Source organism: Calypte anna, chromosome 25 (assembly GCF_003957555.1).
Source record: "Calypte anna isolate BGI_N300 chromosome 25, bCalAnn1_v1.p, whole genome shotgun sequence".
Lineage (NCBI taxonomy): Eukaryota > Metazoa > Chordata > Aves > Apodiformes > Trochilidae > Calypte > Calypte anna.
In genome coordinates, this window is record NC_044270.1 from 2,076,201 (window position 1) to 2,096,890 (window position 20,690).

The 20,690-nt window shown below is 53.4% G+C and overlaps 4 protein-coding genes across 6 annotated transcripts; 3 read left to right on the forward strand and 1 right to left on the reverse strand.

Annotated features, from left to right (window-relative positions):
* The first annotated feature begins 18 nt into the window (after window positions 1–18).
* On the forward strand, window positions 19–1,868 carry RAB13 (RAB13, member RAS oncogene family). 2 transcript variants are annotated; one of them, XM_030465281.1, is made up of 8 exons: window positions 19–246; window positions 515–575; window positions 682–742; window positions 892–969; window positions 1,061–1,150; window positions 1,262–1,327; window positions 1,462–1,512; window positions 1,624–1,868. In XM_030465281.1, the coding sequence occupies exons 1-8, from the start codon at window positions 123–125 to the stop codon at window positions 1,696–1,698; spliced, it is 606 nt and encodes a 201-aa protein (XP_030321141.1). In that variant the 5' UTR covers window positions 19–122; the 3' UTR covers window positions 1,699–1,868. The 2 variants fall into 2 exon arrangements, with proteins under 2 accessions (XP_030321141.1, XP_030321142.1); XM_030465282.1 differs by lacking the exon at window positions 1,061–1,150.
* Window positions 1,869–2,755: 887 nt separating this feature from the next.
* On the forward strand, window positions 2,756–4,285 carry JTB (jumping translocation breakpoint). Its single transcript, XM_030465283.1, has 5 exons — window positions 2,756–2,920; window positions 3,011–3,051; window positions 3,494–3,579; window positions 3,842–3,921; window positions 4,022–4,285. Exons 1-5 carry the CDS (start codon window positions 2,844–2,846, stop codon window positions 4,176–4,178), a joined length of 441 nt encoding a protein of 146 aa, XP_030321143.1. The 5' UTR covers window positions 2,756–2,843; the 3' UTR covers window positions 4,179–4,285.
* Window positions 4,286–5,205: 920 nt separating this feature from the next.
* Window positions 5,206–18,121, reverse strand: UBQLN4 (ubiquilin 4). 2 transcript variants are annotated; one of them, XM_030465278.1, is made up of 11 exons: window positions 17,919–18,121; window positions 15,619–15,770; window positions 13,778–13,995; window positions 12,284–12,546; window positions 10,999–11,157; window positions 9,807–10,032; window positions 9,280–9,419; window positions 8,838–8,921; window positions 8,096–8,211; window positions 7,493–7,670; window positions 5,206–6,461 (listed from the first exon to the last, which is right to left on the reverse strand). In XM_030465278.1, the coding sequence occupies exons 1-11, from the start codon at window positions 18,069–18,071 to the stop codon at window positions 6,309–6,311; spliced, it is 1,842 nt and encodes a 613-aa protein (XP_030321138.1). In that variant the 5' UTR covers window positions 18,072–18,121; the 3' UTR covers window positions 5,206–6,308. The 2 variants fall into 2 exon arrangements, with proteins under 2 accessions (XP_030321138.1, XP_030321139.1); XM_030465279.1 differs by lacking the exon at window positions 8,838–8,921.
* A 770-nt stretch (window positions 18,122–18,891) lies between these two features.
* On the forward strand, window positions 18,892–20,470 carry LAMTOR2 (late endosomal/lysosomal adaptor, MAPK and MTOR activator 2). Its single transcript, XM_030465284.1, has 4 exons — window positions 18,892–19,007; window positions 19,483–19,645; window positions 19,752–19,841; window positions 20,275–20,470. The coding sequence occupies exons 1-4, from the start codon at window positions 18,940–18,942 to the stop codon at window positions 20,329–20,331; spliced, it is 378 nt and encodes a 125-aa protein (XP_030321144.1). The 5' UTR covers window positions 18,892–18,939; the 3' UTR covers window positions 20,332–20,470.
* The last annotated feature ends 220 nt before the right edge of the window (window positions 20,471–20,690 follow it).

Sequence of the window (20,690 nt, forward strand, 5' to 3'; positions counted from 1 at the left end):
CGGGGGGGTGGTGACGCCATGGTGGAGGGGACGGACCGGACCGGAGGACCCGCCCGGGATGGGGAGGTGGCCAAGGCCGGGACCGGGCCGGGTCCCGGTGGTGGTGGTGGCGGGCGGGGGCCATGGCCAAGGCCTACGACCACCTCTTCAAACTGCTGCTGATCGGGGACAGCGGCGTGGGCAAGACCTGCCTCATCATCCGCTTCGCCGAGGACAACTTCACCAGCACCTACATCTCCACCATCGGTGGGTGAGCCGCACCGCGGGACCCTCACCGGGACCCCCGCACCGGGACCCCCCCACTGGGACCCCCCACCGGGACCCCCACACACACCTGAGCCCCTCATGGGGAACCCCCCGTCCCCCCCAGCTTCTCCAGCCCCTCCTCCTCCTCTGGAGACCAGGGACCCTCTCCCCCCCCCCCCCCATTTCCCAGCCTCCCCCATTTCCCAGTATCCCCAGTTACTTACTGGGAGGGCAGGAACTGGGAGGGATCAGGAATCTCATTACCCAGGGATCGACTTCAAAATCCGGACGGTGGATATCGATGGGAAGAAGATCAAGCTGCAGGTTTGGTGAGTCCGGGGGGGAGAAATTTGGGAAGGGTCCCTTTTCCCTCAGCCCCCCCCCCATCCCTCAGCCCCCCCCTCATTTCCTCACCCTCCTCTTCCTCTCCCTCAGGGACACTGCGGGACAGGAACGCTTCAAAACCATCACCACTGCGTATTACCGTGGAGCTGTGGTATGAACCCCCCCAAAAAAGGTTTGGGGGAGCTGGGTGGAGGGGGGGCATGAGGGTGAGAACCCCCCCAAAAGTTTCCTCCAAAAAAAAAAAGTTGTTTCTCCCCCCAAAAAGTTTTTTCTCCCCCCCCCATTCCACTGTCCCCGCAGGGCATCATCCTGGTGTACGACATCACCGATGAGAAATCCTTCCAGAATATCCAAAACTGGATGAAAAGCATCAAAGAGGTGAGGAGGAGGGGGCTGGGAATTATAAAGGGAGGGGGTAGGATTTGGGGAGGGGGGGTCCAACCTTTCCTGTGCCCCCCCCTCCCCACAGAATGCCTCGGCGGGGGTTGAGCGGCTCCTCCTGGGCAACAAATGTGACATGGAGGGGAGGAGGAAAGTGCAACGGGAGGATGCAGAGAAGGTAAAAAAGGGGGGGGGCGTGGTTAGGATGATGTGGGGGGGTGTGGGGAGGATGTTCTTGGGGTCTTTGGGAGGGGGGGGCTGTCACTTTGTCCCCCCCTTCCCCTGGCAGCTGGCCAAGGAGCATGGGATCCGTTTCTTCGAGACCAGCGCCAAATCCAGCATCAACGTGGAGGAGGTGAGGGGTTGGGGGGCTCAGATTTTTGGGGAGGGGTCCGAGCAGATTGTGTGTCGCCCCCCTGCCCTCACCCCAGCTGTCTCCATCCCCAAAGGGAGGGGGGGGCTCCCTGCTGATTTCCCCCCCTCCCCCAGGCCTTCAGCTCGCTGGCCAGAGACATCCTGCAGAAATCCTCCCGCAAAGCCGTGAGTGGGGTTGAGGAGGGGGCTTGGGGTGGGGTTGTGGGGGGGGGGGGCACACACCGGGTTTGGGACACCCCTGATCCTCCCCCCCCCTTTTTCTTTGCGTTTTTGCAGACCCCAAACACCAGCAAAGCCCTGCTGGAGCCCGGCCCCCCCCGGAAAATCGGGGGGAAATGCTCCTTGGGGTAACGTCTCCTTCTGGCTCTCTGTCCTCCTCCCCCACTCCTCGCAGCGCTGGCGCCTCTCCGAGGAGGGCTGGGGGGGGCTGGGGGGGTCTTCCGAGACGGAGGGGATGGGGAGGGGGCGGCCCCCCCCCCCTCCGCTCCGGATTTGTGCCATAAAACCCGATTTGTGCCTTGGTCCCGGCTCCGGTGTCTCTGTTGGGGATGGGGCGGGAGGAGGGAGGGGAGGAGGGGAGCGGGACGGGCAGAACCACGCCCACAGCACAAACCACGCCCACGTCTCAGACCACGCCCATTATTCGATCACACCCCCTCATTAATATTAAATGAGCCGAAGCCACGCCCCCTTCCCCGTAGTCCCAATGGAGGGCGAACCGCGCAACCAGCGGTACCGAGACCACGGGGCCACCGGGAACCACGGAGCTATTTTAGTAAAGAAAATAAATTTATATTTATATTTATACCTTAGTTGTATATTATTTATATATTATTTATATCTATTTATATATGCTTATATAGTATACACCTATATAAATATGTCTATATATTATATAAATATATTGCTATCCATACATATCACATATTAACATTTTTTATTAATATATAATTAGATTTATAATTTATTATTATTAAATTATTGTATTTAACTCAATATTTTAATTTAATCTAATTACTAATTAACCAATATTAATATTAATACATAATATAGTATTTTATATGTTTATTTTTATATATTATATATTATTATATATATTTATTACATCTTTTATGTATTATATATAGATACGTATCCTTATATTTATTATCTATATCTATAGATATTTTTATAGATCTATTTATATATTTTATATTTTATATATTTATCTATTATTGAATTAAAAAACTAAATTAAAAAGATTTTATATATTTATATATATACACATTTTATTTCTGTATTTCTCTCTGGTCCCGTTAAGCCCCGCCCCCGCCCCGTTAAGCCCCGCCCCCGCCCCGGTAAGCCCCGCCCCCGCCCCGTTAAGCCCCACCCCCGCCCCGTAAGCTCCGCCCCGTAAGCCCCGCCCCCTCCAGGTCCCTCCCAGCCTCCCCCGCTCCTCACGATGGCGGCGGAGGCTCCGCAGGGCGCGGGCGGTGCGCGGTAGTTCCGCCGTTCCTATGGGGCTCTGCGGCCTCCCGGGGCCTCTCTCCCGCCGCCTCTGCGCCCTGTTCTGCGCCCTGTTCTGCGCGCTGGGGTGAGGGAGGGGACGGGAGCGGAAAACTCCGCGCAGGAGGCAGCGAGGCCTTCGGGACCTCACGGCTCCCCCCCCCTCTGTGTCTGACAGCTCCGCGGCCGCGGCGGTGGCGAACGAGGAGAGGAGGTCGGGTGAGTGAGGGAACCGGGGGGACACGGAGCGTCTGGGGCAGGGCAGGGGGTTCGGAACACGGTTCTGGGGTCAGGGAAGGGGGGTTCGGGACATGGAGGGTTCTGGGTTCGGGACACGGGGTTTGGGACATGGAGAGCTCAGGGATCAGGACACGGAGGGTCTGGGGATCGGGAGAGGGGGTTCGGAACACGGAGGGTTCTGTTTGGGTTCAGTGGATGGGGGTTTGGGACACAGAGGGTTCTGGGTTTAGGGGATGAGGGGTTCAGGACACAGCTCTGGGTTCAGGGCGTAGGGATTTGGGACACGGAGGGTTCTGGGGTTGTGGAACACGGAGGGTTCTGGAGGGGTGACGAGGATCCCGGAGCTCTGAGCCGCAGCCACTCCCGGGGGAAGGGGGGTTCCCCATTGTCCCCTCCCTGGGTGTCCCCGGTGTCCCCTCAGCCATCCCAGTGGCTGCCACCCCCTGCTGGAGGGTGGAGGAGTTCGTGGTGGCCCAGGAGTGCAGCCGCTGCTCCAGCTTCCAGGCAGTAAGTTCACCCCCCCCCCCCCCCCCCTGAACCCCCCCTTTTGAATCCCCCCCTTTGAACCTACCCCCTTTTCACCCCCTCCTTTCCACCTCCCCCCTTGAGCCCCCCCCTTTTTCCACCCCCTCTTTTCCCCCCTCCCTTTCCTGCCCCCCCTTTTCAACCCTCCCCCCTCTGAATCCCCCCCCCCTTTGAGCCCCCCCTTGGTGGGGCTGGACACCTCCCTGACTGATTGGGGGGGGGGATCCACCTTTTTCCATTCCAGAAGACAATCCCCGAGTGTCACCCCACGGGTTTCATCGAGAAGATCAACTGTGCCACGTCCAAGAGGGGGGAATTTAAGAGGTGGGGGAATTAAAAACAAAAAAAAGGGGGGTGGGGGTGGGATTTTTTTTTTTTGGGGGGGGTCCTGGAGGTTTTCTTCCTGACTCTGGGGTGGGCTCAGCTGCCGCTCAGCGGTGCTGGAAGCTCACGTGTTTTGGAGGTTCGTGGGGAGCATGATGGGAGTGGCTGCAGTTTTTGGGGTGCTGGTTGTCTGTCGCCAACGGGTGCTGGACAGGAAAGCCCTGGAAAAAGTCCGGAAACAAATCGAATCCATCTGAACCCAAACCTGAAGCTGAACCCCCTTTTCCTCCTCCCTTTTTCCCCCCGGGGTGTTCCCCAAAAGGGGAAGGGGGTGGGGGAGGTAATAAATGCTGATTTTTTGTTGTTGTCGTTGTCGTGGTCTCTGGTGGTGTTTTGGGTTTTGTGTAGGAGGAGACCCCCATAAATTGCAGGAAGTGAGGAATTTTGGGGTTTTAAACAAGCCTGAGGGGTTTATTGCAGGGAAAAAGAGGGGGAGCTAAAAGCTTGATGAGAATCAAAGCCCCAATCCTAACATTTCAGCTCCAGAATTCCCTATATCCAGACCTGGCTCCCAAACACACAAAGTGACCCCCAAAAACTCCAGTCCTCACCCCCACCCCCCCCCCCCCCCCCCATGGACCCCTCCCTGCCCCAGAATTGGGACAATTGGGCTGGAGGTTTTCTTTAGTACCCAAAAACCTCAAATATTTGTCCCCTGGGTGCAAGGGACCCAGGAATTCCTCCCATTCCCTCTACCAAAATCCCCCCAACCCCCCTCTACCAAAAGCAGCTTCCCAAAAAAATCCAATTAAATCCAAATTAATTAAATACTCAGCCCCAGCTGCCAGGAGGCACCAGGATTGCTCCAGAAAGAAACAAGGATGAAGTCCAGTGGGCAGAGTTCCCCCCCCCCCGGGCACAGGGGAGCAGAACTGGAGTGGGTCCCAAAATCCATGGAAAGGTCCAGAGAGGAGCTGTGGGGGTGTCCCTGATTCCAAGGAAGCTCCTGAAGAGGGAAGGATTTAGAGCCAGGAGGATTTTGGGGTGAGGTTTTAGAGCCAGGATTCTGGGGGGAGGTTTCAGAGCCAGGAAGATTTTGGGGGGAGGTTTCAGAGCCAGGAGGATTCTGTGGCAAAATTTCAACAATATTTGTGAAGTCCTGAAGTGGTGAAAAGGTTTCCTGGCACAAGAGGGGAGGGAATTTGCTCCCTCCCCTGGGAGCAGGGGAGATGAATCCCAAGTAAAGTGAGGGAAGTGAAGGCAGATCCAGGAGTGGAGGAGACAGATGGTTGTGCGCATTTATTTTCCTTTGATAAAAATGGTTTGCAAATGACACAGCCATGGAGGCTCTGGGGAAAATATCACCCTGCTGGTCCTTGGGGAGCTTCTTGGAGAAAACATTCAAACACACCAAAATGGAGAGGGGGGGAGGGAGTGGAGGATGGATCCAAACTGGGCAGAACGTGAACTCTTTTTGACGTTTTTTCCAGCGAAGCAAAAAAAAAAGATTTCACTTCTTTTTTTTTTTTTTTTTTTGAGTTTCCTTCTTTTGTTTTCACACTTTCAGCAACCAGCCTGCTGAGCACAAGAGTCAAGGAACTCCTGACCCCACTGAGCAAGAACTGCTGGGGCAAAAACACTTTCCCAACCTCTTCTTCTGCAGGAACAGCCAAGCCTGATCCCTGAGGGCATCCAGGCTCCTTTACACCATCCCAAGAGCAGGATGAGGCCGCTCTCCAAAGGGTTTTCCTGCAGATTCAGGAGATCAGAGGCACCTGAGTGCAAGGGCCACAGGCTCAGTTCATCCACTGGAGCAATGAAACAAATGAGAGCAGAAATTTCCAGGTGATTTCCATTGTTTCTTTTTGATCCGTTCCCAAGAAGATGCTGGGAGGAAAAAAAAAAAAACCCTCACCCAAACCTGGCTCAAAGTTTTAAATATTTGCCTGCAAGGAGGGCAAGAGGAGGGCATCATGTACAGGTAAAATCAAGCTACTCAAAACACAATCATTCAGGTAAGTAACTAGAAGGATCACCTCTACCATCTAGAGAGAGAGAGAGAAGAGTGGCTGAGACAAGAGGGCAGCTTGAGGCAAAAATACACATCTGAAGTCTCTGTGGCCACGATGAGAACTGGAATCCACATACAAGCCAAGTTAAAGAGCGTTTCAACATGAAATCTTAACTTAGTAGGAAGGTCAAGGGTTAAGCTGTGGGGTTTTTTTTTTTCTTTTTGTTGTTTTCTTTTGTTTTAAATACATGGACATCTCTGTCAGATATGAAAATGGTGGCAGGCTTGCCTGAAAGATCCCCCTGTGCATGTGTTATGGATGCATGTGCTGGCTGACACCTGCAGGGCAGCAGCAAGTGAGTGGAGTTGAGGAATTTTAGGAAGGCTGGGAGCCCAGCAGTCTCTCAATAGCTGCATTGATGTCTCCTCCTGTGGCAATCAGGGCCTGGAGGTTGGCTTCCCTGTTGATGAAGCCCATGGCATTCAGCTGTTCCAGCTGCTGTTGGAATCGCACTTCAGGGCTCTGAGCCTGCAGGAAAAAAGGAAAAAAACCAAGGATTCAGCAGCAAGCAGCACCCAAAGTGGGCAGGAGGAGGGTTCAGCAGGGACCTCCAGCTCTGCTTTGGGTGATAAAGACTCCAGGTTGTCCCACACTGCTCCCCCAGCCACGTAGCACAGCAGCCAGAGTCCCAGTCCCAGTCCCAGTCCCAGTCCCAGTTAGGCCACTGCATCCCCAGTCCCAGTTTGGGCACTGGAGCCACAGGATCCCAGTTTGGGTCCCAGTTTGGTGTCACTGAGTACTGGGAGGAGGAGCTGGCACTCTCAGTGACCACACCCCAGAGAATCAGCCAGCCTGGAACACCAAACTTGGCATAAAATCAGAGGAGTAGAAAATTAGGGAATGGTTTGGGCTGGAAGGGACCTTAAAACTCCTCAAAAAAAGACCCCTTCCCCAGCCCAGGGGGCTCCAAACCCCATCCAAACCCTCAACAATTCCAGGGATGGGGCAGCCACAGCTTCTGGGGGCAACCTGGGGCTCAGCACCCTCACCCCAAAGAATTTCTCCCCAGTTTCTCCTCTCCATCTCCCCTCTTCCAGTTCAAAGCCATTCCCTCTCATCCCATCCCTCCAGGCCCTTGTCCCAAGTCCCTCCCCAGCTTTCCTGGAGCCCTTCAGGCACTGGAAGGTGCTCTGAAGCCTCCTCATCCTTTTACCTTTTATTTCATGGAATCATGGGGTGCTTTGGGTTGGAAGGGACCTTAAATCCCATCTATTCCCACTCCCTGCCATGGGCAGGGACACCTCCTCCCAGCCCAGGGGGCTCCAAACCTCCAACAATTCCAGGGATTGGGCAGCCACAGCTTCTGGGGGGCTCAGCCCCCTCACCCCAAAGAATTCCTTCCTCCAACTTTGCTTTGTTGGAGAACTGAAACACCAGAGGGAAGAGGAAACCTTCTGGGAACCCCATATCCACAGAGTGGGGTGGGACTGAGACAAAACTGAGCCTGGAGATGTCCCGCTCCCAGAAGTTTATCAGGATTTATCCAAGGGCTCACATACTTGGGAGCTTCCTCCAGCCAGCAGCTGGATCATCTGCTGCATCAGCTGCTGTTGGGGGTTCCCAGCCCCAGCTGGAGAGGCACTGGCAGGCGTGGAAGCAGAGGGAAGAGGGTTCTCCGGGATTGTGCTTCCTCCTGGGGAGGACGGGGGCACCCGAGGGATCCCCAAGGAGCCAAGACTGCAGGGAGAGGAGAGAACAGAAGGGACAGGGGGACACTGAGGGACTGTCCCCCAGAGCAGGCTCAGGAGGGACAGGGGGACACTGAGGGACTGTCCCCTGAGGGCACGGGGTGAGTGGGCTGGGCCTGGAAAAGGGATGAGCTCCGGGAGAGGGAAGAGGGGAAAAGGGGGAAAAGGGGGAAAAGGGGGAAAAGGGGGAAAAGGGGGAAAAGGGGGAAAAGGGGGAAAAGGGGGAAAAGGGGGAAAAGGGGGAAAAGGGGGAAAAGGGGGAAAAGGGGGAAAAGGGGGAAAAGGGGGAAAAGGGGGAAAAAGGGGAAAAAGGGGAAAGGGGGAAAAGGGGGAAAAAGGGGAAAAAGGGGAAAAAGGGGAAAAAGGAAATCAAGAGCTCCTCTGCCTGCAGAACCCCCCCCAAACACTCAGTACCTTGGCACTAGTCCTGGGGCCTCTGTTTGCAGTGTCTGGAGTCCCTGCTGGATCTGGAGCAGGGCCTGCATGGCACGGGGGTTGGTGAGGATGGAGAGGGAGTCTGGGTTCTGCATCTGAGGAGAAAAGCAACAAAAAAGCAGTGGGTACAGAACAGGGAGAGCTTGAGCAGCCAGAAATCCATCAGTTGAAATTCTAAGCCAGAAATCCACCAGCTGGAATTCTCAGCCAGAAATCCACCAAACTTTAAACCTCTGGAGCCAGAGCCAGCCTGGTTTGTCCTGCAAACTTCCAGAGATGCTCAGGGTTTAGCTCAAAATTCCTACAGGAATTGGGGGGATCAGAACTGAAGGGATATCCCTCTGGAATGGGAGGGAATTGTCTGATTTGCCTGACTGAGCCTGCTGCTCCAGCACAAGTAGCTCTTGGAATTTTGGCACTTGTTAAAGAGTGAGACATTGTCCACTCAGGGGTCTCAGAGAGCTCCAACTCATCTCACCACAACTCCACTTTCAGGCCATTTTCATGACAATGTCCTGTGTCTAAACATTCCCTTCCTTCTTTTCTTCCCTTTCTTCCTTCTGCATCCCCTTTTTTTTCCTTGGCACAGCCCCAAACCACCCAGAACCCCCACGCTTCCTCCTCCTCCTCCTAAGCAGCCAAAATTCCAAAAACAAACCATTTCCTCCAGAGGATGGAACAAAACTCTGGGAGCAGCCCAGGGCCAGCCAAGGGCCTTTACCTGCTGCAGGAAGACAGGGAGCTGAAGGCGAAGCTGTTCCTGAAGCTGTGGATTCCCAGCAAAGAGAGGGACATTTACCATGATCTAGCAAGAGACAGCACATGTAGGGAGGGTCAGAGAGTTGCTGCCACTGCCTTTTAAATTTTAAGCCCCATGATAAGTCAGTCAGGCCCCTGACTCCCTTTCTAGGCTCTCAAGATGTTCCCCTCCTCATGGGGACTCAGTTCCTGGCAGCAGTGTTGAAAAAGGGTCACTTGGACACAAAAAAAAAACCCAGCAGGGTTTTTAAAAAGACACCTGGGGTTGTGAGGGGCTCTGCTGAGTCACAGAGCTGAGGGCTGTGACTGCCCTGAAGCTCTGGGGAGAGAGAGAGAAGCCAGCTGGGGTTGTTTCACTCAGCTCTCCAGGTTTTGGCACCAGAAAACATCAGGAACTTTTGTACCTGTGCTGCAAAGTCTGGGTTCTGGGCAAGAGTTTGCATCATGCTCCTCATGTAAGGAGCAGAGATCATGTTCTGCATCAGCTGAGGGTTTTCAGAAATCTGCTGCAGGAGCCCTTGCATCTCTGGGCTGCTGAACATCCCTGCAAGAGGAAAGGGAAAAGAAGATAAAGGAAAAAAAAAATTAAATTACAAGCCTGAGCACTGTCACGGTCCCTGCTGGGGGGTGTGACACAGGACAAGTGACACAGGACAATGCCTCAACTTCATCCCTTGGCCAAATGTCACCATGGAGAGGCATGGCTGGAGCCTTTGCTTGCCACTCTCCTGTGGTTTTTGAGGGCTGCAGGGATATCAGAGCTCCCCAAGTAACCCCTGGCCAGGCAACACCAGAAATATCCCAGATTTTGTGCTGCCAACTGGGCCAGAATTATCTGTCCAGAGAGCAGGCACTCAAATTCCAGAGGGAAGGAGATTCCAAGGAGCTGTTGAAGAAGCAGCACCCTCTGGTTCCTCTCTTGCCTACTCACCAGCCCCAATGCCAGCAGCATTCAGCCCAAAGGGGTTGGACACAGTGGGTGTGCTTTGGGGGGTTGCTGAGCTGGGGCTCCCTTCACTGCCAGCTGCTTGGCTCTGGGGAGCTGGGGGTGTGGGGCTCCAGGGATTGGGAAGTGGTTCCCTGTTTTCTGTCCTCAGAGGCTGAGAGCTTGAGCTGTCCGAGTTCCCCGTCAGAGAAGAGAAAGGATTGTTGCCAAACTAGGGGAAAAAAAAAAAACCCCAGAAAAATGTAGGTTAGAGCAAAGTCACAAGCAGCTCAGGGCAGGCTGAGTGGAGGAAGAGCTGACTGGATCCAGGATTTGCTACAGAGATCCCAGAATTTGCCTCCTGAGAGCTCCCTCACCTCACTGAGAGAAAGGCCAAGGAGTGGCCACAGCCCTTGGCTCAGCTCCCAACCATCTCCTGCCAGATCAGCACCTGGACATCCCAGTAAGGAATTCCAGGCTGGGCTGGACTTTACAGACAGCCCTGGGCTCCCTCCTCCTCCTCCTCCTCTGCTCCCAGCCAGCTGGATCTCAGCCAGAAATCCACCAAACTTTAAACCTCTGGAGCCAGAGCCAGCCTGGTTTGTCCTGCAAACCTCCAGAGATGCTCAGGGTTTAGCTCAAAATTCCTACAGGAATTGGGGGGATCAGAACTGAAGGGATATCCCTCTGGAATGGGAGGGAATTGTCTGACTTGCCTGACTGAGCCTGCTGCTCCAGCACAAGTAGCTCTTGGAATTTTGGCACTTGTTAAAGAGTGAGACATTGTCTCAGCCAGCTCCAATCCCAAGGCTTCAGATGGAGCTGGCACAGGGAGCAGGGGGGGCTGAGCTAACAGGGTCTGTCTGCTGGGTACAACAGCTCATGGAATGGGTTGGGTTGGAAGGGACCTCAAAGCTCATCCATTCCCATCATTCCCACCAGCCCAGGGCACTCCAAACCCCATCCAAACCTCCAACAATTCCAGGGATGGGGCAGCCACAGCTTCTGGGGGCAACCTGGGGCTCAGCACCCTCACCCCAAAGAATTTCTCCCCAATTTCTCCTCTCCATCTCCCCTCTTCCAGTTCAAAGCTTTGGGAAGGGGATTTTGGGAGCAGGAAGGGCTCAGAAAATCCCATTCCCAGCTTTTAAGAAGGAAGGAAACCCCCCCAGACACTTGTAGGAAGGGCAGGGGCTACCTGCTCCCTGGCTGCACTGAACATGGGCTCCTGGATGTCTGTGTACATCCTACGCAGGGCGTTGTATCCTCCGGGAATACTCTCCAGGTTACTCAAAGCCCGGTCCTGGTTCCTCATCATTTCCTGCATCATGGCAGGATTCCGAGCCAATTCCATGGTCTGGGAATAAAAACAGGAAAAGAAGGAAAGCTCAGGTCGTCCCACTGGAGCAGGTGAGGTGCCTGCTTGGCAGCACAAGGGTGTTTTACTGAGCCTGGCAGCCAAGCACCGAAGGGGTTAAACCTCAGCTCCCTCCCTTTCCCTTTCCTTGGATCATTTATCCAAGGAAAAAAGAGCCCAGGGGTCCTGGCTCCTCCCACCCCTGCTGAGCTCTCCTCCTTCTCAACCTCAGTTCAGCTAGAGGAGGTTGTTTTGTTTCTCAGCAGTGTCAGGACATCCAAACATTTCACACCCATCTGTTCCCACTCCAATCCAAACCGGAGAAGGTGGAAGAGGTTGGGATCCTTCCCAAAATCCCCCCCAGAATTCCCCCTCTCCAGACCTCTGATGGGGCTTCCCCTGCACAAGTGACACCCAGACCTCTATCTGAGGAGCTCCTGAAGTGTGGCTGCTTCACAACTTAATCCTTCTGCTCTGGAATTTTAGGTATGGCAAAGAGAGAAAGACAATGGAAAAGCAGCTGGAAAAACCAGGCTCATCCAGCAAAAAAACCTTCCAGGCAAATCTTCCTGAGGGAACAGCAGATCTTCTGTCAAACACTCAGGCTCCCTTTTTAACTTTCTGATGAATTTTTGATGTCCCAGCCAGCCAGGACCCCAGCCCATGGGGCCTCTCTCTGCTCTGGGACTGCACCAGAACCTCCAGGCTGCTGCAGGGAGTGAAACACCCACTGCAGAGCTGTGTGCTCTGTGCTGGCAAGAGAAATGCAGAAAAACAACAAGATTTTGCTGGAGCTTCACCCCTCTGTGCCTGCTTTCAGCCCCCTTCCTGAGTCCACAGGAGCCCAGTACACAGCACACCAGGCTGATCCCACAGCCTTTTTTTTGATTTTTTTTTTCCCAACAAATGATGGATTCATTAGCCCTGGGAAGGAAAGAAGGGTTGGAAGTGTGTGGGTTGAGTAATCAGCATTCCCACGCCTCAGGACCATCATCTGTTTGTGAGGAGAGTTTAGAGCAGGGAGGAAGAGAGCTGTAAAAATCCCCTGAGCTGGCATTCCCACACCTCATTTTTTGGAGAGCAGATGCTGAAAAATCCATGAGGATTCTCTGGAAAAGGGACTCACCTGCCTCATCAGCTCAGGGTTGTTGAGCATGTGGCTTATCTCTGGGTTTCTCTCCATGAGCTGCTGCATCTGGGGGTTGGCCATGATCATCTGTCTCATGAGGTCAGGGTTGGACATCATGTTCTGAACCAAAGGATTCTCCATGATCTGAGAAAGCATCTCAGGGTTGGACATCAGCTGCCTCTGCATCTGCTGCTGGAGTTCCATGAAGTTGGCAGAACCCATCCCAAGGTTGCCCAGCCCAGAGATGCCACCAAAGCCAGCTGGAGAGGGAACAATACAGAGGGGGAGGGGGGGTGAGGGGAGGTGAGTCAGGAACTGCAAAAAAAACAACAGAAAAGGACATGCACAGCAGCTGAACTGCACCCACACTGAGCTGGGGGGGTTCTCCATTCCTCCAGAACCTCCCTGCACATCTTTTCATGGAATTCTGGAATGGGCTGGGTTGGAAGGGACCTCAGAGATCATCAAGTCCAACCCTTGATCCACTCCCCCCGTGGTTCCCAGCCCATGGCACTCAGTGCCACATCCAGGCTCTTTGGAAAGATCTCCAGACACGGAGAATCCACTACTTCCCTGGGCAGCCCATTCCAATGCCTGATCACCCTCTCCAGAAAGAAATTCTTTCTCATCTCCAACCTAAACCTCCCCTGGCACAACTTGAGACCTTTTGTGCCCTCTTGTCTTGCTGAGAGTTGCCTGGGAAAAGAGCCCAACCCCCCCCTGGCTCCAACCTCCTTTCAGGGAGTTGCAGAGAGTGATGAGGTCTCCCCTGAGCCTCCTCTTCTCCAGCCTCAACACTCCCAGCTCCCTCAGCCCTTCCTCACAGCAATTCTGCTGGATCCCTTCACAGCCTCCTTGCTCTTCTCTGGACCTGCTCCAGCACCTCAAGCTCCTTCCTGAGGGGCTGAGGGGCCCAGAACTGGACACAGGACTCAAGCTGTGGCCTCCCCAGAGCTGAGCACAGGGGCAGAATCCCTTCCCTGGACCTGCTGGCCACACTGTTCCTGAGCCAGCCCAGGATGCCATTGGCCTTCTTGGCCACCTGGGCACACTGCTGCCTCCTCTTCAGCTTCCTGGCAATCCAGACTCCCAGGTCCCTTTCTGCCACTCTGTGCCCAGCCTGGAGCTCCCCATGGGGTTGTTGTGGCCAAAGTGCAGGACCCAGCACTTGGAATGTTGAACCTCATCCCCTTGGGGTCAACCCAACTCTCCAACCTCTCCAGGTCCCTCTGCAGAGCCCTCCTGCCTTCCAGCTGATCCACACTCCCCCCCAGCTTAGTGTCATCTGCAAACTTCCTGATGATGGACTCAATCACCTCATCTAAATCATCAATAAAGATACTGAACACCCTCAAGGCTTTGACACAGGTAAACTGAGGGAAGGGGGGGATGCATGGAACCTACAGCCATGCCAAGACAACCCCCAGCTCCTTGGCTTTCATCCCAGGAAGTTTTCCTTGGTTTTTTTTTGGTTTTTTTCACATCACTTACAGAGGATGGAAGTGGTGCTGTTGGGGCCTCCATCTCCAGGCCCTCCTCCCATGCTCCCTGCCCCACTGCTCTGTCTGTTGCTGCTGCTGCTGCTCCCCCCGTCTGCTGCGCTGCTGCCGGAGGTGGAAGGTTGGGAGGTGACAGCAGGAGAGGAAGAGGTGACAGAGGGGACAGAAGCAGAGCTGGGGACAGAAGCAGCAGATGCTGAATCTTGGATCCTGCCAAAAAAACACAAAGCTGGCATCAAAACCCTTCCCCCTGAGGCTCAGGAAGGGGGAGCAGGCTGGGAACGCTCTTGCCGCCTCTGCTCCCCTCGCTGCTTGGATCTTCCCACCCCCCCACATCCCATCCTGACCCCCAAATCCCACCCTGACCCCCCCCTGTTGGACCTCACTCTTCCTTCAATCCCCCTGAATTAATTCCTTCAGCTTGATCCCTCACCAAAGAGTTGGTCCCAAAGAGAAAAATCCTCCCCAAAACCCCAGGAGGGTCGGGGCAGAGGGGGGGGAACCAACCCCCTGCTTCCCTTTCCCATCACTCTTCCCAAAGATATTCCCTAAAAATCCTCCCAGGGGCAGAAATGAGGGTCAGTGTTACTTGAGAAGTAGGGAAAGTGAAGTTTTTTGGGGATCTCTGAGCAGAGCCTCATCCCATCCCCACGTGCAGGTTTTGGGAATAAACCAACCCCAGCTGGTGCCCTGCAACCCCAGTTCCAGGAATTTTAAGTGGAAGTTGAGAAAAGGACATGGAAAAACTCCCTGAAGTGTCTGCAGTCACAAAATGAATCCTGGATTACAGCTGGAGAAGCTTCCTCATGAAATCACACCCCAAAAATTGACTTTACTCACCCCAAATCATTTATGCCACAAATAAAAATGATGATTTCTTGATTTTTTTTTTTCCAGCCCTAGGATGACTTTTTTCTCTCCTTTTTCTTTTTTTCCCCTCCCCACCTCATTTTCTAAGCCTCTAAAGTCCCTCTCCACTTTCCAGACTCACCTGCTGCAAAGCAGCAACCCCTGAGAGGGAGGCAAATAGGAAATTCAGCAAAAAAAAAGAAAAAAAAATTAAATAAAAGCTGGAAAAAAGTCACTTGGTTTCTCTCAGCACAGGAAGAGGCTGCAACTGTGAAGTTTAGTGAGGGGAAAAAAAAAACCAAACCCAAAAAGCTTGCAGTTTGTCTGGAGACAGCAAGAGCCCTGAGCCTCCTGCAGCAGCTTGTGCTTGTCTTTGTCCCAAAAATAAAAAAAAAAGGAAAAAAATAAGAAAAAGGGGAATAAACAACAGGGAATCACTCATCTTGACCAAGGTGAGAAAGGGGAAAGCAGAGCAGCACAAAGGGAAACAGCTCAGAGGGAAAAAGAAGCCCTGGGAAGGGGGTTGGAAGAATAAAACTGAGCCTGAAGCAGAGTTAAAAAACCCCCAAAACCTCCCTGTGCTCAGCATCCCTCTGGAAAAATCCCAATTCTGCAGGATTTTCCAGGAAAACCCTGCTCAGGCTGAGCCATGGGGGGCAGGGGGCACCCAGGGTGCTGTGTCTGCACCCATGGGAGGAAAAAAAGAGAAGCTGAGGCTGCTAAGCAGGAAAAAAAATGAAAAATTGGGTTTTTTTTTTTCACTTTTAGCAGAAATTCAGTGGGAAAGGAGTTTTGGGGAAGAGCAGCTCCTCCTTGCTAGAAGTAGTACCAAGTTGGGATGAGTTTTGGGGGTTTTTTGGGTTTTTTTTTCAAGGTGGCTGCAAGACAAAAGCTCAAAAAATGCAGGAGTTGGGATAAAAAGAAATGTTTCCCCCTCAGCCCCTCCAAGAGAAAAAACCCCAAAAAAGCCCCAAATTTTCTTACTTTTGTGGAGTTTTGATGACCAAGTGGACAGTCAGCCCATCCTTGATCCCGTGTTGGTTCAAGGTGTCTCCATCCTTCAGGATCTTCCCAGCAAAGATCAGAACCAGCTGATCCTGTTTGGCTTTAAACCTCCTGGAAATCTCTTCTTTGAACTGCAAAAAAACCCAAAAAAACCCAAAAAAAAAATCCCGAAAAAAAACCCAAACCCAAACACAGTGTTTTTGAGGAAAAAAAAACAACCCTGGGAAAAGTCCAAAGCTTCCAGAGCTCCCATTCCCTGGGAAAGGAGCCCAAAGGCTCCTCAGGGCCTCACCCAAAGCAGCCCAGGAGGTTCCAGTTCAGGGGAAAAAGGAAATAAAATAAAAGGAGAAACTCTGAACTTCCAACTGTGGAGTGGAGAAATAAAATAAATAAAATATAAAATAAAATAAAACATAATAGAGAAACTCTAAACTTCCAACTGGGGAGTAGGAAAAAGAATACATAAAATAAAATAAAACAGAAAGAGAAACTCTGAACTCTTCCCTTCCAAGTGGGGAGTAGGAAAAAAATAAAATAAAATAAAATAAAATAAATAGACAAAGAAACTCTTCCCTTCCAACTGGGGAGTAGGAAAAAAAAAAAAAAAAGGAAATAAAAGGAGAAACTCTGAGCTTCCAACTGGGGAGTAGGAATAAAATAAAATTAAAATAAAATAAAACAAAACAAAACAAAGAGAGAAGCTCTGCCCTTCCAACTGGGGAATAAAACTCAGGCAGGGGCAGAGAACTCCCTGAGGAGAAGCTGCAGCTCCCAGCCCAGCAGGGTCACTCCACACACTCCACTTCTCCTCTCAGCCCTTCTTTGCCTCCTTTGGATTTATCTTTTCCCAAGGAAGCCCCAACCCTGCTGGGATCCAGCACAGAGCTCCCTGGGAAAGGCACCAACCCCAGAGCAGGAGCTGCAATTCCTGTTCCTGGGATGGAAGCCCCAGGGAACAACCCAACCCCCAGACACCTCTGCAAGGGACCCCTGGGGGCCAAAGGCTCAGTGTGGGGCATCCCCCCCCCAAGCAGGGCAGCTGCCAGGCTTGGGAAAGGACAAAAACCAAGGGGAAAATAATGAATAAATGGAGAGATAAAATAATGATAAATAAAAAATTAATTTAAAAAATTTAAAATAAATAAATGAAAATTAATAAAAATAATGATAAATAAAAATAATTATAAAATATTGAAAATAAATAAAACGAAAGTAATAAAAATATATAATAAATAAAATTAAAATAAAACTACTATAAATAAAAATATATTATATTATAATAATAATAATATAATTTAAAAATAAAAATAAAATTAAAATAACAATAAAAATTAAAAAGAACATAAAATCAATAAATACATAAAAATAAGAAAAATAATAATAAAAATGAAAAAAATAAAATTAATAAAAATTAAAAATAACAAAAAACCGAATAAATAAAATAATAATTTAAAAATTGAAAAAATAAATAAGCAATTAAAAAATAGTTGAATAAATAGTGAAATAAAATACTAAAAAATAAAAATTAATAATAAAAAATTAATAAAAATAAAATTAAAAATAAAATTTAAAAAATAAAAGAAAAATAAAATAAATAAAATTTAAAAAAAAAGAAAGAGAGATAGGAAAAGCAGAAGGAAAAGCCAGGATGGGAAGAGCAGCACAAACCTCTCCCAGGGTGCAGGGGAAAAAGTTCCAAGCTCCCCCCCCCTTCCAACCCACTCAGGGCTTGGGATTTTCTTGGGATTTTCTTTCCTCCTTTTCATCCCCCCCCCCAAAAAACCCACAACAAATCAACCCCTCAGACTCCCTCTCCTCTCACCACAGGGGGTCCTGATCCTCCCCCCCAGTCCTGCTCTGCCCCAAAAACACCTTCTCCCCCCAAAAAAAAACCCCCAACACCTCGGGGTTGTCCCCACCTCAGGGGTCACCCCCCCCCCTCAACCTCTGAACCCTTTCCCTTCCCCCCCAAATAACTCCCACAAAACCCCCAAAAGGCCCCAGAGGGGGGGCCCCTCCTCCTTTAAATCTCAAAAATTCCTCCCCCAAAGCCCCTCCAACCCCCCTCCTGACCCCTCCTTCCTCCCCAAAACCACATCCCTCACCACAACACCCCCTCACCTCAACAACCCCCCCCTCACCACAACCCCCCCTCACCACACCCCCCCCTCACCACAACCCCCCCCTCACAGGCCCCCCATTTTCCCCTCATCCCCCTCACCCACAGGCCCATTCCCTCCCTCCCCCCCCATCCCCTCAGGGCCGCCCCCTGCCCCCACCTCCCGCACGGAGGCTCCGTCGGCGATCACGATCTCTTCTTTATCCTTCGGGGTTTTCACCGTGACGCGGATCAGAGCCCCAGCGGGACCTCCCGGGGCCGTTTCAGCCTCCCCGCCCGGGACGGCCTCACCGCCTCCGCTCAGCTCCGCCATCTTCACCGCCAGCCCGGGGCCTACCACCGAGTCAGGCGGCGGCGCCGTTACGTGACGTACAGAGCGTCGCTTCCCGTCCCTTCCTCTCCTCCTCCCCCTTACCCCTTGCCTCTCCGCATGGCGCCCCCTAACGGCCCGGAGGAGAATTGCAACTCTTTTTTGGAGGGGGGGCTGCACCCACTGGCACCTCCCCCCCCCCCGGTATTCCCGGTATTCCCGGTATTCCCGGGGCCACAGCAGAGCCTGCACTCCATCCTTAGACGGATCCTTCCTGCACCCTCTCTCCCCTCCCAGCATCCCCTTTATTAACCGGATCCATCCCGCATCCCCCCTCCACAGGATCCCCCTAATTAAACGGATCCATCCCCCCACTGGATTTTCACCGCATCCCTCCCGCACCCACCACGAGTTCTTTCCAACAGGTCCCTTTTTATTGGGATGCCCAGCAGGGACTGAACCCCCCCCCTGAGGTCCAAACTCTCCCTCCCCGAGGTCCGAACCCCCCCCCGAGTTCCGAACCCCCCCTGAGTTCCGAAACCCCCCTCCCCGAGGTCCAAACCCCCCCCCTCTGAGTTCCGAACCCCCCCCCCCCCGAGGTCCGAACCCCCCCGAGGGGCAGCATTTGGGTGGGTGGGTGAGGGGGGGGGGTCGGACCCCTCTCTCCTCCCAGCCCCCCCGGCGGAGGAGGACTCGGGGTGACCCTGGGGTGACATCCCCCCCCCCCCCATCCCTATCCCCACCCACCGTGGGAGTTCTCCGGGAATTCGGGACCTCTGGACTCCAAATCCCATCCTGCTCCGGGACCCAGCGCTGCCGGCCCGGCCCCTCCGCCCCCCCCGGCCCCCCCTGCCCGCCCCTCCCCGCCGCCATGCTGCGCCCCAAGGCTCTGACGCAGGTGCTGAGCCAGGCGAACACCGGGGGGGTGCAGAGCACGCTGTGAGTACGGGATTGGGGAGGGGGCGTGAGGGGGGACCCCCACATACACCCCCAAAACACACCCAGCCCCCCCTGGCCCGGCCCGGCCCGGCCCTGCGCGGGGTGCGGAGAGAGTCCGAGGGAGCGGGAGGAGCGGAGAGGGGAGGGGAAGGACGGGGGTGGGGTTGGGGACACGGGTGGGGGTGGGGACATGGGTGGGGTTGGGGATGTGTGACGGGGCTGGGGATGTGATGGTGTTGGGGACATGGGTGGGTTTGGGGTACGGGTGGTTCTGGGGACAAGTGACAATGCTGGGGACATGAGTGGGGCTGGGGACATGAGTGGGGCTGGGGACGTGATGGGGTTGGGGACGTGATGGGGTTGGGGACATGACAGTAATAGGGACATGGGTGGGGTTGGGGACATAGATGGTGCTGGGGACGTGTGACAGCGCTGGGGCCATGTGGGGACGTGTGTCCCCTCCCTGTCCCCCCAGGCTCCTGAACAACGAGGGGTCCCTGCTCGCCTACTCGGGCTACGGGGACACCGACGCCAGGGTCACCGCGGCCATCGCCAGCAACATCTGGGTGGCCTATGACAAAAATGGGCACCAGGCCTTCAACGAGGACAACCTCAAATTCATCCTGATGGACTGCATGGTGAGTGGGGCTGGGGGCTGTCCCCCTCCTGGGGGGGGCTTGGAGAGGGGGGGGTGACCCCACTGAGCCCACGAGGTGTGACGGGGACTCTTTGTCCCTCGGGCAGGAGGGACGCGTGGCCATCACCCGGGTGGCAAACCTCCTGCTCTGCATGTATGCCAAGGAAACGGTGGGATTTGGGATGCTGAAGGCCAAGGTAATGCTGGGGGGGAGCTGGGGGTGGGGGTGTCCCCCCCTCTGTGGGGTGGGAAAGAGGATGGGATGTGAGAATGGGGATGATGGTGAAGATTCCATTCCTGGGATGCTCCCCTGTCCCCTTGTAACAGGCTGGGGGCCTCTTCTGAAGCCCTAAAATGAAAAAGAAAGGAAAAACACTGGGGTTGGGAAAGAGGATGGGATGTGAGGAAAAGAGACACGAGGTGGGAAAGAGGATGGGATATGGGGATGGGGGTGGTGGTGAAGATTCCATTCCTGGGATGCTCCTCTGTCCCCTTGTGCTCCTAGGGACCCTCACCACTCCTTTACAGGGTCTAAAATGAAAAAGAAAGGAAAAGACTGGGGGGGGTGGGGGGGTGGGCACAGGCTGAAGAATCCGAGCTGGGAATCCTCCTGGTGCTCTCTGCTCGCAGGCTCAGGCTCTGGTCCAGTACCTGGAGGAGCCTCTCACTCAGGTGGCCGCATCCTGAAGGGTCCTGAGGTGCCAGCACCCTGCTAAAAAAAATTCCTTCATCACCATCACCAGTGGGGAGTGGGGGGTGATTCCCCCCCCCCCCCGGACATCCCAGGGCTGGAAGCAAAATAAAGAGCAAGGAGGGAATAAAAGGGTCTGATGGATGCATTCTTTGGGAATAAAAGGAGCTGGGGGGGTCCTGGAGCTGTCAGCCTGGGGGGAAATTGGGGTTTGGGGGGTGGTTTCAAGGGGTACAACAGAGCTGCCCCCCCCTGCCTGGTTGCAGTGGGGGTTTTGGGGTGCTGGGGCTCCCTCCTGTCCTTTTTTGCCTCCGTTTTCACACGATGGCAGCAGAAGAGAGGAAAAAGTTTGAGA